The 19,074-nt window shown below is 47.2% G+C and overlaps 4 protein-coding genes across 4 annotated transcripts; 3 read left to right on the forward strand and 1 right to left on the reverse strand.

Annotated features, from left to right (window-relative positions):
- Positions 1–2,575: 2,575 nt before the first annotated feature.
- Positions 2,576–3,109, forward strand: DFJ58DRAFT_614588 (uncharacterized protein; the record flags this gene model as incomplete). The annotated part of the gene is made up of 2 exons (XM_041380947.1): positions 2,576–2,680; positions 2,744–3,109. Coding segments are annotated over 2 exons (471 nt in total), but the record flags the coding sequence as incomplete, so codon positions are not given.
- A 277-nt stretch (positions 3,110–3,386) lies between these two features.
- DFJ58DRAFT_736229 (uncharacterized protein) lies at positions 3,387–5,790 on the forward strand (the record flags this gene model as incomplete). The annotated part of the gene is made up of 5 exons (XM_041386763.1): positions 3,387–3,746; positions 3,800–4,529; positions 4,591–4,812; positions 4,864–5,012; positions 5,065–5,790. The coding sequence occupies 5 exons, from the start codon at positions 3,387–3,389 to the stop codon at positions 5,788–5,790; spliced, it is 2,187 nt and encodes a 728-aa protein (XP_041235916.1).
- A 2,252-nt stretch (positions 5,791–8,042) lies between these two features.
- Positions 8,043–10,667, forward strand: DFJ58DRAFT_719476 (uncharacterized protein; the record flags this gene model as incomplete). Its single annotated transcript, XM_041384640.1, is given in 17 exon segments — positions 8,043–8,088; positions 8,153–8,404; positions 8,464–8,519; positions 8,609–8,788; positions 8,900–9,027; positions 9,094–9,245; positions 9,265–9,322; positions 9,368–9,459; positions 9,506–9,554; positions 9,603–9,740; positions 9,793–9,856; positions 9,908–9,996; positions 10,044–10,192; positions 10,218–10,268; positions 10,317–10,336; positions 10,396–10,518; positions 10,569–10,667. The coding sequence occupies 17 exon segments, from the start codon at positions 8,043–8,045 to the stop codon at positions 10,665–10,667; spliced, it is 1,746 nt and encodes a 581-aa protein (XP_041235917.1).
- A 689-nt stretch (positions 10,668–11,356) lies between these two features.
- DFJ58DRAFT_847921 (uncharacterized protein) lies at positions 11,357–11,812 on the reverse strand (the record flags this gene model as incomplete). The annotated part of the gene is made up of 1 exon (XM_041393539.1): positions 11,357–11,812. One exon carries the CDS (start codon positions 11,810–11,812, stop codon positions 11,357–11,359), a length of 456 nt encoding a protein of 151 aa, XP_041235918.1.
- Between the last annotated feature and the right edge of the window lie 7,262 nt (positions 11,813–19,074).

Consider the following 19,074-nt stretch of genomic DNA (forward strand, 5'->3'; position numbering starts at 1 on the left):
TCGCGATGTACTATGTCTCATACGAGATGAGCTAGGTGGAATAACTACAACCCTCAGAAAAGTCAAACACAAGGTCTCCTCCATCGTTTCTCGTAGAAGCCAGCTGGAAGCCTCGTGCGATGAAATGCATAGACTGCTCACCAACAAGGAAAACGACCTTCCTGTGTCATCTCAACCAGTCGAGTTTGATTCTTGTGAGTTCCATGCATTTCCTCCCTATGTTCCTCCGACTAATGTCCTATAAAGCACATCATTACGATTTGCCAATCGACTACTGTGACGAGGTTGCCCAACTATCCCTCTTTTTAGGGGCAGTTTCTGTTGTCATCTTTGGTATCGGTCGCAGACACGGGGAGTTTCTCATGGGAGTTCTATCCCTAATTTTGAGTCTTGCGATGGATGCGCAGGACCCTCATTCCGAGTCTCGTCGGCAAAACACTCTTGCTCAGATTCCGCGATCTATGGAGAGCGCGCTTTCACGCTTCAAGCTCGATGGCCAGACCACTACTTACGCAGTCTGTCCGGCGTGCAATTGTACTTACAAGCCGACGGCCAACCTCAACACAAGTAACGCGCGATATCCCACAAATTGTTTCAACAAACCCATACCAGAAGGTGATCCTTGTGGCGAACCGTTGCTGCAGCGCTCCGCTGACGGGCAATTCGAGCCAATAAAAATATTCCTTTATCACCACTTCCACGACTACCTTGCCGGATTGTTGTCTCGTCCCGACTTGGAGGCCTTGATGGATAGGCCTTGTGATGATTTACTAGCCTCCATTGGGAGTACACCGCATATCGTCAAGGATGTTTGGGACGCAAGTTTCTTTCGCACCTTCCAGGGTCCGTCCGGCCAGTCTCTATTTATCGACAGAGGCGATGAAGGCCGATACGCTTTCACACTCAACGTTGATTTTTTCAACGTCGAAGGCAATCGTCAACGAAATGCATCAACATCCACCGGCATCATCTCATGCGCATGTTTGAACCTCCCCCTCGATATCCGGTACAAACACGAGAACATGTACTTAGCTGGTATCATCCCTGGACCTTCAGAACCTTCAGGAGACGAGTTGAATTTCTTTCTAGATCCTGTGGTTGATGATATGGTTGAAAGTTGGGAACACGGAATACGTTATAGCCGCACAGCTCTCAACACTCGCGGCCGGGTTACACGCAGCGCCATAGCATGTCTAGTATGTGACCTCCCGGCAGCGAGAAAGGCCGCTCAGCTAGCGGGTCCAACGAGCCATTTTTATTGCACTGCCTGCCATTGTTGGCACAGATCGACTTGCGGTCGAACAGACGTCCAGTCTGAAGATTGGAGACTTCGGGACAAGGACGAAGTGCGCCGCCATGCTGAACTCTGGAAGAATGCAGGAACTTCTGCTGAACGCAACAAGTTGTTCGCATCACACGGGGTGCGGTGGTCGACACTCTGGAGGTTATCATACTGGGATCCTTCTCGCCAAATCGTCGTCGATGCCATGCATTGCCTGCTGGAGGGTCTCGCGCACGCTCATTTTCGCGAATTTTTAGGCCTTACATCTGATTCCGCACATCGCAAGCCTGATGTTATCCCTGCTTTTACTTATCTCTTCCTTGACGTCGACCTCAACAAACCTCAAGACTTCCCAGAAAAAGACGTCAGAGTTGTCAAATCAATTCAGAGTCTCCTTACTGAAGCAGTCCCCAACCTTGAAGGGAATGACCCACAGCTTATCGAGGATCACCTCGCGCAGTTAGAGAGAAAATTGTTGAACAAGACAGTTGCATCCCTTCGGTTTGTGTCGGAAGGATTGGGTATCACGCCAGACATCCCTCACGCTGGCAAAAAAGTCTTCAAACCCTATTGGGTTAGATCGCTCATCAGTTGGGTGAGTATTTTATATTGTTGGTGTTATTGTACGCTCTTAAGCTGCCTCTGTGTAGCGTCGAACTCAACCTTTCGCGCCTGAGCTGTCAAACTTGCGCATTGCTACCCCAGAGGTCATGCGACGCATTACTGATGTGATTAGGACGACGGATACGCCATCCTCGATAAGATCAGTCCCCCGTAACTTTGGGGAAACAAAAGCTGGAACCCTGAAGGCCGATGAATGGCGCACGTTAACGACATTATACTTACCCATAGCTCTGGTTAGCTTGTGGGGCGAGGGATCTACTCACCGCACGTCGGAAATCGCAGTCAGTCGTCGTGCGATCCTTGATCATACGATGGCCCTCGTATCTGCTGTCCACATCGTGTGTCAACGATCTATGACAACGGCTCGAGTAGAAGCATACCGTGCATGCATTATCGACTGGATGAGGGACCTGCAGGTATTGCTTCCACGTGCACCCCATCGCACGAATGGCCATATGGCGTTGCATGTTTGGGACTACTTGCAGCTCTTCGGTCCGGTAAGGTCATGGTGGTGCTTCCCATACGAGCGTCTCATCGGGCAGCTGCAACGGTTGCCCAACAATCACATTTTCGGTACGATTCTAACTTCTGTGTCAATAACGGACTTACGTGCCTCACGCAGGTCAGCAAGAATCCACTCTCCTTCACTCATACATGAAGGCGGCAAAGCTTAAGTATTGGCTAAACCGACCTTCTTGTCCTCCCGTGTTTAGGGAGGTGAAGTCTCTATTCGACAGACTCGTGTCTCCCTTAGTCGACGCTGATCCTATTTCTGTGTCCAAAGATCGCCCCCTTACACAACAAGTCATTCCAGACGACCTCCATCAACTTATCCAGGTTCGGCGGGCAATCTTGCACGCTCGCACATTCTATGAGGGATCCATCTATACCCGTGACTCCACCCATGTAGGCAACAGCCTGATCCTCTATTATCATGGCGGTATCAGGAACGTCCCCCCAACACCAGGGATCATCAAGTACATTTTCGAGATGGAGCGAGTAGTGGGCTTTGCCGTACGGCGTTACCTCCCTCTGCATTCTCACCTCGATCCTTTCAGACACTATCCTTACTTTCCGGCTCGTTTACATTCTACAGTGCTCGTCGATCATCTCGAAACTGTCAAACCTGAGTGGGTAGTATCACACTTCGCACGATGGAAATTTTCTCCGCAGCACATTGTTGCTGTGTCCTTGTGTCGAGTATGTCCCTCCCCATTTTTCACACGTCATTATCTCACGATGTATAGGACTGAATTTCAAAACGCAGATTCACCCATTTGCAGCGGGGTTCTGGATCCGGGAAAATCCGAACTGAGTCTGAGTCATTCACTATAAAAGGGTCCAAATGTAGATGTTATCTTTTTTCCCTTCTTCCCTCTTCGGAATATATCATCCGTTATTGCCGTTAGCCTTTCTGTACATACATATCCGTATCTCTTATACATATTGTCACACACATACCCTGTACATTTTACCCATCATGAACGTTGCAGTGCCTCTCGAAGGTACCTCTACCGTAGAACCAGTTACGTGTCCTATTTCGGACGGCCCCTATCTAGGTCCCAATGACGTCATTGATACTCCTATCAAACGGGACAGTTCTACCATGCTGCCCTTTACGACTCTAACACGATGCCGGCTCGAAACTATCAATGCTATGGGTAAAGAGATGAAAGGGTACTTCGTCGGCCCGATGCCAGCTGGGGACTTTCTCCAGGAATTTTTACCAACTTCTCAGATTCCCGATTATGATCCTTCGTCCTTCACTTCAGCCTTCGCTGTTGGCGCATTCAACCGCACGGTCTCTGTTAGAAATGAGGAACATGCTTACACACCCTTCGTGAGTATACCCTCGCACATACGCTATTGAGATTATTGATCGCCTAACCCCAGATTAACGCCATCAAACCTTTCGCTCCTCAACTGTCGTTTGTCGACACTCACAAATACGAAGACACGAAAAACTGTTCGAAATTAAATTCAAAGGTATTCAACATTAAGCCGGACGTCTGCGTGTATCCCGATGGATGCGAACCTTCATCTCCCAACTGTGATGTTTCTACCACAGAAATCATCATAGAATTCAAATGGTCACCCTCACACGACGCATTCCGTCAACCTGGAGCTGATAGCCTCGTGTCCCAGACGGAGAAGGGTATGGACACCCTGGGACAAATAACGAGTTATACTGCAGCTCAGCTCGGCACCCAGTTCCGTACCCACGTATTCTCTGTCCTAATCGTGCGTGATCGCGCTCGGATCATCAGATGGGATAGGGAGGGGGCTATCGTCACCAGCCCCATCGACTACAATAACGAGCCACACTTGGCTGACTTCTTCTATCGTTACGCACGGGCATCGCCTGAAATGCGTGGTGTTGATACTTCCGTCACGCTTGCTGGCGACGAGGAGGCCGACCTCGCAAGGTCACGGCTAAATATCCCCAGTACCACTCGTATGTTCAAAGTCGATGTCCCTCATGTCGAGGGCTCTGGCTCGGTGACATTGGTCTTTCCCCAACCTGTTACTGAAACCTCACTCGCCTGTTGGCCGCTGGACACGCGCATGTCCGGCATTCGATCTTGTCTACAAGAAGCTCGTGATGCTCAAGGACTCTTGGCGGGTATCGTTACCCGATGTCTTACCGGAAGGCGAAACGTACAAGTTATTGATGTCGAAAAAAGTTGCCCATATTCCAAAGTGTATTGCATATCATGATGTACCCCCCTCTATCGCTCAGCAATCTACTCAAACTGCCAAGTTCGGCAGTGCTGAATGGGCACTTCCCCACTTGCCTCTCACTCCGCACACTCATCACCGTCTGGCCCTCGATATTGTGGGCAAAAATTTGACCGAGTTTGAGAGTTCTCATCAACTCGTTTCGTCTGTGCGTGATGCACTGATTGGTACGTGTTTTTTTAATCCTCACACAACTTATTCATGATCTATCACCGTAGCTCACAAGGATGCATTTGAACTCGCGAAGGTGCTCCATCGAGACCTCAGTGTTGGAAACGTCGTCATCTACAAAGGGAAGGGCTACCTGATTGACTGGGACCTCGCAAAGTTGGTTAACATTAACGGTCCCCGACAAACGACACGCACGGTATGTTCACTCCACGCGCTTTAAATCTCGTACTTATTTTGCTATCACTAAGGGAACTTGGCAATTCATGTCTGCATACCTCGTCGAGCATAAATATGCCATACACTCGGTCAAGGATGACCTTGAGTCCAGTTTTTACGTCGTTCTGTGGACGACTCTTAAGTACAAGGAGACGTACATGGACATCGTTCGCCGGACATCACTCATAACACAGGTCTTCGAAACCAATCCCGGATCATCCTCGAAAGCAGATTGGCTCATCGGGAGAAGCAATCTTCCCAATCTTATGTATGTCGACTGCAAACCGCTCGACAGTCTCATCCATGCACTCGCTGAGTTCTTCTCGCATCGGTACACGCGGGTCACTGAGCATCAGCAGACGGTATATAATAAATTCCGGCTCGCACACGAGAAAGCGACGCGAAATGTCCCTGTCGTACAAGACCTGTTGGCAGCTTCATATGCGCTCATGACGGACTCCCCTGTTTACCAGAAGGAGATAGGTATGAAGGTCCTGGGCTCACACGACACCGTGATAGGCATTTTCAACGATCATCTTGATTTATCCGGTTGGCCTGTCGCAGACTCTGCCGTTCTGCAAAAACTCAAGTCGGAAGAGAAGTACGAACCAGTCTTGGTCACGAAGTCCCAGTCGTTATTTGCCTCAGGGGTAGAAATCACAGTGTCTGGCAAGCGGCGTAGGCTAGATAATGCGGACGATGATGGTGATGATCTCAGCTCGATAGCTGACCTGGATGCACTTACGTCCCTTACTTAACCATGTATCTTCGTATTCTAGTTGTTCACGAGTTTACAATATAGTGCATTTGTCAGTGGAGTGAATGCCTGATGAGTGAATGCCTGATGAGTACCCAACACCAACGAGTGCCCGATGAATGCCCGATGAGTGCCCGATGAGTGCCCACGTCATTTTTCTCGTGCTAAAAGTTCACATTTTACGTTCCCCATTTTAACTTGCAAAAAATTTGATTATGCTGCAATCGGAAAATGTACCTAGTTACATGAAATTCTGAGGAAAACTTTCCTGCGCTCAAAACTTTGTATTTTATGGCGCTCAAAATGGTACATAAAATGTAGAATTTCACCTGGGATTTTGGCACACATCCAAATTTTTTATTTTTATTCGGTCAAAATGTATAGTCAAAACGCCAACTTTATCACTGACATTTTGAAACCAATCTCACATAGTGAAAAACTCCCAAACCACCCGTGTGTGTTGGTAACCTGTTATCATTCGGACCTTTCTTCGGTTCCTTCGAATGACTTCAAGCCCTGAGGAAACAAAGTCCGGACACCTTCACGTCATTCACAATGAAAAGACCCCAGACTCTGTTCAACATCTTCGCTTCAGATTAATGTTGCGGCCGCATCACCGAGTAGTATATGGTCCTCAACTCCCCACTGCCCACACGCCAGCTCCCGCCCTCCCCAACCCCGCGCTACCGTCTTTTCCTTGTTAGTGTCTCTCCTGTCGGTGACGTGGCACTTACACCTCGTTAGGACGTTGTGTTATTTGTATCCTGGCATCTAGTACATCAATGAATACAATTATATGATGGATAGTCTTATACACTCAGGGCACGTGTCCAGCTACCGTAAAATAAAGCGCGCCTCGAGTTCTGGAGCAGGACGAGAGCGGTGGAAGTTACGGAAGAATGGAATTTGGTACGATGAAGTGCATATGCGATAAAATGGGGGAGCTTTACTTGTGAGTTAGAAGGGGGATACTTTGGACAAGCAAAAAAATGGGGAATAAAGAACACACAGCCGCAAAGCCTGCTCACGGCCGTAAAATGGGTCAGAAGGTCTTGTTGTAGGTTGAGTAGACTGAGGTTTGGGTGGCGCCTAGGGCATCATCATCCACACAGTGCACCATCGAGAGTACTGATCTGTGAGACGGCAACATCGGGGAAGTGAAGTGGAGTGGAACGAGTCGAGTGCAGTGATATGATTGTGTATAGTATGCCGCGGCCGCAGATACGGCTCCGGTACTCCTCTAATATCTTGTCGAAGGGCATTAACAAGCGTGCAGGATGGCGTTGGTGTGAATGGTATGGTTATCTGTTATTTGAGGCGCTGGTTGCTGCAGTGCATCACGATGTGTGGTGTAATGGTGGGAACCGCAGTGCTGAGCCTGGTGTCCGTTGCCTGCAGGCCGTGCCGCTGAATTTTGCGTGACATGGCGGCGCCGCAATAGGGCTAAATCACTATTAAGATTTGAATGGCGTGAGTGAAGATGCACACCTTGACGAGTGATACTTCTCGATGCACGGTAGTTATGAGTGGAATCACGATCACGAGTGCCAATGCCCAGCGACACGTGAATATCAATGCTCTGCGCCACTGGGTCGTCAAAAGCGCGTGCTCTCAAACTTTTCCCGAACTTCGAAGGTTTAGTATTGAGGCTCCAAGTTCAGCACTGTGCATCCCCAGCAAGGCAGTGCCGTCCGTAATGTGTCTATTCGTCGTCGTCGAATCACAGGTAATAGTATTCCCTCAGGCTCCATGTGTAAGCCTGCTGCTTACGAATATCATTCCACGTGACTGTTCGATCCCCTCATATCATCATGTCCTTTGTTTATCGCAGACTCGGGTCTCCTACATACCACCATATTGCTCCCCTGTATCACGCTATCAATTTCACGGTTTTGTCCTATTAGTCCTCGCCCGATCTTTCTTAGTGTTTCCTGCCGCCACCACGGCAGGGTTCCACCATGTCAGTATTTGAACTCTGTCACAAACACAAATGCTACCATAGCTGCGCATGCGCGACAACTCCGCCGCGCATCTGCTCAGCCTTGGTGACGGCCACAACATCAAGCTGAAGCGAAGATGTTGCACAGAGTCTGGGGTCTTTTCATTGTGAATGACGTGAGGGTGTCCGCACTTTTTGCGCTCAGGGTTTGAAGTTGTTCAAAGGAACCGAGAATGAACTCCTTTGTTATTCGCTCCAGCGAGGGATATAAATTTGGACGCACTGACGATTGGTCTCCCTTGAAACACCCTTCGATGTCTCATCCAGTCATATCAGAATTCGACATTATTTTTGCTGGAGGCGAGTAGTAATACATCTTGCATTGATGGTGCTTCTCTTGACATAACGCTGTATCGCGGTTCAGGCGGTACCACAGCTTGTGTCGTCGCAGGCCGCCTGGCTGCATGGGACCCCTCGCTTAGTATCTTAATTCTCGAAGGGGGCAAACACACGCTTAATCAAGCTGCGTATGTGCAGCCTTACCGATTTGCAAGCCACTTTGTGCCTACAAGTACCACCATGACATTCAACGTTGGAAATCCAAGTCCACGTCTCAACGGTCGTGCTCCGATCGTTCGGTCCGCCCATTGCATTGGTGGAGGGTCAAGTGTGAATAGTTCGTAGCGTTCTTGACTAAATAACATGGCTCTGACTCGGAAATGTTGACTCGGTCAGCTATGTCTTACACTCGTGCGGCTGCGTCAGATTTTGATGACTGGGGGAGTCGATGGGTGGGGATCTAAGAACTTGATTCCCCTCATGAAGAAGGTCCTTGATTGAATCATCTTTAATTTCTCAAGCTGAACTATTCATTGCTTAGCTGGAGACATATGAGGTGCTGCCCGATCGCCCAACCCACGGGTACGGTGGACCTATCAAAGTGTCTTATGGTGGGTGCAAACTAGGTGTCACCGAAGAGTTTATCCGTGTTGGCACGACGTATCACAAGAGGAAATATGTCGAAGACACTGATGATTTAGAAACATGTAACACATACAGTGTGCGCCACCTGATTTTCTTTCTCTGTGTGTGGAGTCCGCTAACGAGATCCATTTCAGTCATGGGCGAAGTGAGCTTGTGCTCGTCATCTATTTGTGAATTGACCTCATAGATAAGAAGGTACATTGACGGGACCACCGGAAGGCGTTCTGATGCAGCCCACCACTATGTCTACAACCAAGCTCACAATGCAAATTTGCAGATATGGGTCGGCAAGCGCGTGAAGCGCGTGATCTTCCAGTGAGTATTGCACACCAAGTTGGATTGCAGCCGTGCCCGACTGCTGATGTCTTTTTCGAATGAAAGAGATAAGCGCGCCGTAGGTGTCGAGTTCACCAGCGATCCAGTGTCTTGCCCAGACGCAGGTCAGTCATCAAGCATCGTAAGAGCATCGAAGCTTGTTGTTGTCTCTGCTGGGGCGTTCGGCTCGCCGGTCATTCTCGAGAGGTCTGGGATCGGTGCCGAAGCGATTCTCAGGCGGGTGCGATATTCAGCAAGTGGTGGACTTGCCTGGCGTCGGAGAAAAACTATCGCGGTCCGTGTTCAACCATTGATCTCGTAATGTTAACTTAGGGTTAAGAGATCACAACATCGTCTTTCTTCCATACTTTTGTGCTGACGGAGCTATTACTATGGACCCCCTCTGGCGTGGGGAGGAGAGTGTTGTCCAGGGTAAGCATGTTCTCGTCATATTCTGAGTCCCTTTGAAATATTATAGAAAACATGGCGCAATGGAAAATTGATGGCAAGTCACTTATTGCCCAAAAGTTGGTACAAAACCTTCAATGCTGGTGATGTATTGATTGGCGTTTCAGTGGAACCGATGCAAAAATCAAATGGCGTCCTGACGACGACGAGCTGAAAGCCATGGGTTCAGCCTTTCAACCACGATGGAAAGAGTTCTTCCAGGACCGCCCAGACAAGGCTGTTGCAATATTTGCTCTTTCTGAAGGGTGTGTGCACTATATGTTGCTTTGATGACTTACGAATGCTCACAATAACCAGATACGCTGGGCCACTCTCGAGTATCCTTCCTCCTCGCAATTACCTGGCTGCTTTCTATTTCACAGTACTACCCTCATCTACTATCCCGTAATCTTTATTCTGAATTTTCCAATAGTTATACCCCGCGTCTGCCGGCAGTGTTCATATCAAATTGGACGAGAACGGCCAGGAAGGAATCGATTTTAATACAGGCTACCTGGATGAGTGAGTCGGCAATTTCATCTCACTGAATACTACTATAATCCACACAGTCCATCCGATATTATACCTCTGAACTTTGGGTACAAAAAGATGCGCGAAATTTTTCGACGGATGCCTTCATACAGAGGTGAAGTCCCCGCCGGCCATCCTTGTTTCCCAGAGGGAAGCGCTGCAGTCTGCAGAGAAAACGACCGGTCCGGTGGACTTGAATGCGCCTGACTTAGTCTACACAGCAGAAGATGACGAGGCGATCGATCGATACAATCGTGACTGCGGTATGTCGCATCCCTATCATCATGTTAAAATACTGAATCGATACTCAGTGCAATCGACATGGCATTCGGTATGTGCAGCTGAAACTTTCATGCTTTCACATGAGGTACCTGAACCTTGCGTGTGTAGCTCGGAACTTGCGCCATGAAGCCGAGGGCAGATCAAGGGGTTGTTGATGCTCGGCTAAACGTCTACGGCGTGACAAATCTCAAGGTTGCGGACATGTCTATTGCGCCGAAAAATGTTGGCACAGTGGGTACTGGTCAGGGATCATCTGACATACAGTCTAACCGTCTCTCTAGAACACATATTCGACAGCACTTCTTATTGGAGAGAAGGCTGCGATGATCATTGCTGACGAGCTGGGTATTGAATGCAGACCATACAATGAGTCGTCGTAGAAAAGTCCTGGATCACGTCTGTGATAGGCGTCTTCGTAGGAATGATCATCACTTTACGTGTCAATCATTGATACGCAATGAGGACGCGTCTCAAAATTGTGAGGACAATATAAGGATTGACCTTCTGGCAAGGATCGGCACGCTGTCGGCCTTTCCCTTCCAGGCGCGTCTTGCGTACTGGTCAGTACTAGTTGCTTGCCCTAGACTCGTAAGCAGCCGGTTACCTTGCGCGGGTAGCAGCCACAACACCAGCTCCTGAATTTTGGGTGCTCGCGAACTCGAACAACCGAGCGAGGGTCCAGTTGAAATTGCAAGCCTTCATTGGGTTACTGATGTTATGGCCTGTCGTCTCTGGCATACCTGTCTCACCACCTTACGTATCTGCTGCCAGATCTGACCAATGAGGACAATGCTCCAAGTGCACTCGTGTTTCCGAGTCAACTGCCAATGCCATGGTCACCACCCCAAAGGTATGGAGAAGAAATTCTCTCAGAAGATTGTCCACTCAAAAGCATACAGCCGCTGTGCAGAAAACGACCAACTATATTGCCTTCATTCATTGGTTCCCTCATACTCCTGCTGGCAGCATAGTACCTTTGATCCCGGGCCTGTTCTAAATCAGCATGGAATCACGGACCACATGGCATCAAATTGCTGGATTCTCATCAACTTATCGAATACAATGCCTCTTATGGTTTTGATGTTTGCAAGGTACAAGCTCCTGTAGTCGGTGCTCGATTACAGGATATGGAGACAATGATACGAGATGGAGGTTTTTGGAAGTGCACACAGGCTGCTGCTGCTGCTATGGTAAGGTTGTCCACCCATTTAACAAGAAGTACTGTCTCTGGAGACTTGTGGTACTGATCCAAGTAGCCACCAAGCACATTGGTCACAGAAAAGTTGAGGCTAGGTCCACATTCTTTAAAAGAAATAGGACCTTTGTCATGCTGACCCATGTGCACTTCGAGTTTGCGGTTCAGTGCACCAATGGGACCATGATCCTCGATCTTCTCGTCATCCAAGGCAAAGAAGTTGAAGCTGTACTGTGTGATTGAAGGGTCCGCATAAGGAATGGTTTCGGGGAGATTTCGGAGATAAAGAGATAGTATTAGCTGTAGTTTATTTCTCATTTCACAGTTCATGGTTGAGAATGTGGTCATTTGATGGCCTAGCCAGTGTAGATTTTTTGCGAGATTCACAGATTCACAGATTCACAGATTCACCATCATGGAGACACCTGATTGGCAAACCCCCTAATTCACCCTAATTCACACCCCCAGATTGCCTGTCCGAGATTCACATGCTAATCAACCCTAGTAATTCACAGCCTGGTAGGGAACTGCACGGGTAAACCCGCGGGTATGGACAGTCCAACCCATACCCGTTGTCTTGATAACTGAGGGTCTTATATAAATACATGTAAGAATGTAATGACACCACAATTACACTTGATAAGACTTCTTGCCAGTCCTCGATTAACACAGTCTACAACTTTTTCTTCTTTCATGGTAGATAACATGTGAGTTCTTGGGAGGCTCGCTAAACCAATCAATTAGATTAACTTAGCCGGAGCTTTGTTACAAAATGGACCCAGGGTATTACCCGTGGGTTACTATGAGGAGCATTGTAATGAATAGTACTACACAAGTGAAATACACACCTTTAAGTTGACAAGTGGGAACAACCAAAAATGAGTGACAACGGGCTCAAATGAGCAGGGACAAGACACTATAAGTGGTGCCAAGCGAAAACGCACCAGGGCAGGTGCAGACAATAACAGACATGCAGAAATGAGTGGCATCCAGCACATACAAGAAAAAATGAGTAGTGGCAGGTGCAGGCAAGGGCAGGCAAGCAAACACGGCACCAAGCGAAAATGTGCAGGGGCAGGTGCAGACAAGTGCAGACATGCAGAAATGAGTCAGCGCATACAAGCAAAAATGAGTAGTGGCAGGGATGGGCCCAAATGAGTCCAGGCAAGTCCAAATGAATGCAGGCAAACCCAAATGAATGCAGACAAGTCAAGGGGAGTGGAAATGAGTGTAGGAAAGTCCAAACAAGTGTAAATGAGCCCAGATGGGCCCAAACGAGTGCAGGCAAACCCAGACAAATGCAGACAAGTCAAGGGGAGTGGAAACAAGTGCAGGCAAGTCCAAATGAGTGCAGATGAGCCCAGACAGGTCCAAACAAGTCAAGGCAAGTCCAAACAAGTCCAGGCAAGTCCAAAAGAGTCCAGGCAAACCCAGATGAATGCAGACAAGTCAAGGGGAGTAAAAACAAGTGCAGGCAAGTCCAAATGAGTGCAGATGAGCCCAGACGGGTCCAAACAAGTCAAGGCGATGTGAAAGAGAAATAGCGACTAGGCAGTTAGAAACTAGCGCTACTTATCCAAATAGGCGTGAGTGTAGTATTCGACCCAAGAGGACTGCTATTGAAGCAACTCCCTTCTAATATGCAAGGGAAGCGATAGCACGAAGGACTAATAACCTATAGTGACCTAAGACCAAAAACTGATGAGTAGCGCTATAGCGATCAGTGACTAGCGACTAGTGAGTTCCAACAGAGAAACGTGCGTATACGTGAGTAGCGCTATGCAAGTTGTTTTATGCAATAGCGCTATGCGACGTCCGACTAGGGACAGCGAGAAGAAATCAAAGGAAGGGAAAGCGAGGAATAAAGTAAGACAGCGCAAGTGAAATGCCTGATAGTGACTAGATTATAGCTCAACTGCTGATAGCGATCCCGACGTTGCAAAAGTCAAACTTATGAGGGAACTTTAGCGACGTGCACTTAAAGCAAGTCAAGCGACACGCGATCAGAGAGATTGGCAAGAGCGGAATTGATTGCACCAAGACTAGGATATAGCGACTAAAGTGACTCCGACACCAGCAAAGGTCCGGGGGAAGGGAAGTACTGTACTGTATGTGCGATGGGTCATTATATCATACTGCATAAAAGTTCGGGAATGTGTAGGCGAGAATAATAGCGACACTTGCGAGGGCACAATGTAGCGACAGGTAATAAAACATGCTGCGCTGTGGAACACGAGGATACATTTAATAAGACCTGTGACTGATGAGTAGCGACATTTAAGGAAAAATAACGCACCAGCAGAGGTAGGTGGACATAGGCAGGACATGGGAGGATGAAATACCTAGGCGTCGGACCAGGTAGTGCACTATGGGAGAACAGTGGTTCCAAAGTGGATAGCTTGGGAGCTCTATAGCACTGGTGACTAGCGCCTTACTCTTTTCCTCTAGACAGGGCAAATTATGCCTATGACACTCATATGCACCTAGCACTGGTATGATTGTCACACCGGGGTAGCGCGCTATGGGAGAAAAGTGGTACCAAAGTGGATAGCTTGGGAGCTGAATAGCGCTGATGACTAGCGCCTTACTCTTTTCCTCTAGACAAGGCAAAATATGCCTATGACACTCATATGTGCCTAGCACTGGTATGATTGTCACAGCAAGTCCAAATGAGTCCAGGCAAAACCAGATGAATGCAGACAGGTCAAGGGGTCAGAGCGAGTGTAGACAAGCCAGAACAAACCAGAACAAGCCAGAAAATGAACCTGAGTGAGTGAGAGAAAGTGCAGACAAGTCAGGACAAACCAGAACAAGTTAGAATGGGTGTACACGGGCTGAAATGAGTTCAGTAAGGGTGAGAACGAATACATGCATGAGAACGAAATATGCGTCGTATGTGAGTGAAAGATTACTACCAAAATGGTAGTGCGGGTACGTGGGTACTACTGTACGGGTATGGGTAAGTCCACAGGTCTGAAAATGTCAACCTGTACCCGTACACGTGACCTGCATGGGTTACCCATACCCGTGCAGTTCCCTATGTGCTTGTCAGCACTCAGAACACTGGTGTCATGAGTGGTCTGCTCCTACAAACATGAGTGCCCCAAGAACTCTGAGTTGGTGCTGTTGTGCTTAATCATCATCTTCATCAGACTCAGTATCGGCCAATAGCAAAAGATACAGCTAATTTTCATCACCATCATTGTTCATGGTTTGGTAGAATTGGAATATATTGTCAGAAAGTACATATCACATTCACATTGCCTGCAGTTTGGAATGAGTATCTAGATTATTTTCTAGATTTAGCCGGAACTCTGCTGTTAAGGTTTGAACACAAGTCTGGAACTCCAAATCCCGCAGGAAGTCAGCCAATATTCAAATAATTTCAAAATGGGGTGTTCAAAGTAACTGCGATTTTCACATGATTTCGCATTTTGAATCGTCCTGTAATTGCACGCTGAATTGTCTCAAAATTGTTCACTCTGACTACCACTAGTGGTGAATCCTATATCTAATTTGAGGCAAATAACCAATGGTCATTATTCAAGGAAAACCAATGGCTTTATCTGGTGTTTATGATGCTTTTGCTTGGGCAAAAGACAGAATAGTGGTTGCGCGTTTATCTTATGGTTATTTCCACCTGAGTGACACTGTTTATGTTATTACTTAGTAATGTGAGAACGTACACTCTGGTGTTACTAGTTAGAGGGAAAAGCCTATACTACAGTACTGCACCACTCACTGCGGAAATGAGAAAATAGTCCTACTCTATTCCAAGATAGATAATTTGTATAATCATACCCAAACCTGCGTCAACTAGTTAACCCCACCCAAAATCAATGTGCTGCAAATTTTGAGAGATCCTGGGAACGCCACAAATGTAAGTGGACCATTTTCCAACTTTGCCTTATCAATTTTCCTGACCTATGCTTACACCTTGCAAATACCTGCTATTCCATGACTATTCAGCTCTGCAAATCCAAGATCTCAACGTGGTTTACAGTGGACTTAGAGCAAGGTAAAACTTCGAAAATTTGTCTAAGTCCTCATTACCCAGTAAGTACTTACTACACCATGGCAGACCGCAACACCATCAAGCTTGAGCTGCCCGCGTGGGTGAGATCATTCAAGTTCACTTTCGAATGCAGAAAGCCTGGTCCTATGGTAAGTGCCATTTAGTCAAACTAAACCAATACTAACTACTATGTAGGCTATTGATGTATCCATGCGAGAGCCTCTCGACTCGGAGCTGCCGTCTGGCACAGCATGCTGCGCTGATGCCAGCGAAATACCAACAATGAAACTGGGAGTACTTACTGATTGGTTGGAAGACCAGACAGCTGTAAGTCCTTTTGTTGTTCTATCGTTTTATGATATTGAACATATATCTAGCAGCACAACTCATTTCTAGCGCAACTTGAAGCTGTCAAGGTGGAAGCTCGGGTAATTGATGATAACGAAACAGAACTGGAGTCAGAACCGCCTGCTGAAAATACCAAGTGCCTAGTTGACAATCCAGCCAAGTGGTAAGTTGTTTTGTCTGATGTCAATTCTCCTCTCGCCCTACTACCCCAGACTGACCTTCCTGTTAGTGCTGGACCTGTGCCCGACGACAGTGAGACGGAACCAGAGTCTGAACCCGAGGCACAGACACCTGTAGAATTTACCATTTGGTATGAGGCTAACAAGGATGTGCATATTTTTATTCTCTACTATGACTACTAAGTTGTTAACTGAGGTTTTTTTGCAGGGCCATGTATGGGTACGACGGAGAGGTCTCGACATCTGGTGAGCGCATGTGCTTTTGGTGATCTGGAGTCCCATCATTAAGGTGTTCTTGAAAGGACGAGAATGTGGGATCAGGCTGTCATCCAGAAGTGAGTAGCTCATTATGATTTAGCTTTGCCTTGACTGATATACTTACTGCCATGGATTGCTCTCGGCGCAGATTACCTGGGTGACTGGTGGGCCTAAATACATCGACATGCAACCCATTGTGACTGAAGCTGGTGGGGCCATGACTGGGTTGTGATGTGCCACGGATTTGGCCCTGCATGGGGTAGGCACCTGTCATACCTTGTTGCGCATGCTCTGGGCTCATTTGTGGATGGTTCGACATGGCAGGGGCACCACTCGGGCGTCTCTGAGTAGTACCATGGGGTACGCACATCACGGAGGGAGAGCAACAAGGAGGTAGGACAGCCTGCAGGATGTGGAGGATCCCTAGGTCGGCACCATATGGTACATGCTTCCTGTCTGTATGTACATCATAATCCAATCCACTTTCACTTGAAAAATCAACCATAATCTGATGTGCAAATCATTTAAATCAATATTAAAACTGAGGTCTGCTTAACACGCAGGCAACAAATCCGCGTCTGGAAATCTCATCGTTTCACAGTCGGTTTTGCATGTCAAAACTGAACCTTTCTGTATCTGCATTGGTGTACTTTGCCTCGATTTGCATTCTATGCTTTGTGTGTATTTACAGGCTATATTCGGACTCTATGCGGATCCGTTTATTTTGTCGTTTCTGCAGTGACTTACTTCAGTACTCAGCAGTGACTTCGCAGGTACTTTTTTTTTTCTTGGCTTTATCCGACAGTAGCTTAGCTGATTGCAGTGTAATCAACTTTTGGCAATGTGCGGGCTGGGTGCTGACTACTCCCGCCGCTGGCGCCAACATTCCCACAGCCTCTGCTCATCATCTACAACGATGAACACGCTTATATCACTCAATCTCACTCAAATTCAAGCGTGTTTTTTGCATGCCCTTTCTCTTATGATCCTGCTCTACTCTGGTGATGTCATTCTGGTACATTTAGCTCATTTTAGCTACATATTTGGTGAGTATTTGTGTACCTTCTCTGTTCTGGTCTTAGCAGCATGGAATTCCCTTTCTCCAGTCCTTACACTGTGTTCCAAGGGAACAGCAACAGCATAGCAGCATGGACTTCCCTTTTTTCAGTCCTTACACCATGTTCTGAGGGAATGGCACCAGCATAGCAGCATGGACTTCCCTTTCTTCAGTCCTTATATTCCAAGGGAGTAGTAATAAAGTGTTAGTGATTACATGTGCTCTGTACTAATGATGCTAATGACTACTCATTATCCCCATCATCACCTTCACTCTCACTGCTACTCTCAACAATGGCAGCACTCTTTTCTACTGTCTTTTTGGCGCACTTTTTCCATGGTTTGTAGACAGTCTCCCCGGCTGCTTGCTGAGCATGATTGCTGGTAATCCTGTCTGCAAGCTCTTCCTTGGTTAGCTTTATCCATTTACATATCAGAAAAAATCTGGTGCTATATCTCTAGCACTTATTGTTACACAGTTTACATAGCATGAGCTAATATTAGGTAACCATTCATAGCCTTCATAGCACCCCTGCCCATAGCATATGGGTTGGAGTATATACCCACTATATATCTCAAACTCACTGTTACACGGTCTATATGGCACCCATAGTTTCTGTAGTGCATGATTCAGGTATACAATACATTTAGTGAACCCTTTATGTATTACATGTCTGACTTATAGGTTACATAAAATATATCAAGACATATATAGCACACATGTTCTGTGTTTTAGTTAACATATCCAAATCATAACTTCTTATAGACCAGTCATAGTGGCTCGTGCACCTCATGTCAGAGTGGCTGTCATTGCCACATTGAAGCAGTAAGTGAGGTTAATTAATGAAGTAGTGCTAGCACTTACTTTGTAAATAGCCAGGCCAGACGAGGCCTACAGATCACTTCACTGTACCATGTTGTCCTGTTGGCAGAAATTGGCATGTAGTAAGATGTCTGACAACAAGAAGATTGCTCGTGTTGTGTGACAATGATGAATCACTCCTCATCGCCAAACTACATGCACAACCTTGTAGATGTTTTCCAGACGTATGCAAGAGTAAGCACATCATGCATTCTCCTCAAGTGCTGTTGAACCTGTAGAATGGCCAACCTTGAAACTTGGACACCAACTAATCCTTCCCTAACGAACAACCTCCAGCATATGAGTGCCATAGGCATATTTTGCCTTGCATACAGGAAAAGAGTAAGGCACTAGTCATCAGCGCTATTCAACTCCCAAGCTATCCACTTTGGAACCGCTTTTCTCCCATAGCGCGCTGCCCGGCCCTGACGCCTAGGTATTCCGTCCTCCCATGTCCTGCCTATGTCCACCTACCTCTGCTGGTGCGTTATTTTTCCTTAAACATCGCTACTCATCAGTTGCAGGTCTTATTACATGCATCCTCGTGTTCCGCTGCGCTGCATGTCTTATTACCTGTCGCTACATCGTGCCTCCATCAGTGTCGCTACTATTCTCACCTACACATTCCCGAACTTTTATGCAGTATGATAAAATGACCCGTCGCACATACAGTACAGTACTTCCCTTCCCTGGACCTTTGCTGGTGTCGAAGTCACTTTAGTCGCTATATCCTAGTTTTGGTGCAATTGATTCCGCTCTTGCCAATCTCTCTGATCACGTGTCACTTGACTTGCTTTGAGTGCACGTCGCTAAAGTTCCCTCATAAGTTTGATTTTCGCAATGTCGGGATCGCTATCGGTAGTCGAGCTATAAT

Source organism: Suillus subalutaceus, assembly GCF_016647625.1.
Source record: "Suillus subalutaceus strain FC151 chromosome Unknown DFJ58scaffold_256, whole genome shotgun sequence".
Lineage (NCBI taxonomy): Eukaryota > Fungi > Basidiomycota > Agaricomycetes > Boletales > Suillaceae > Suillus > Suillus subalutaceus.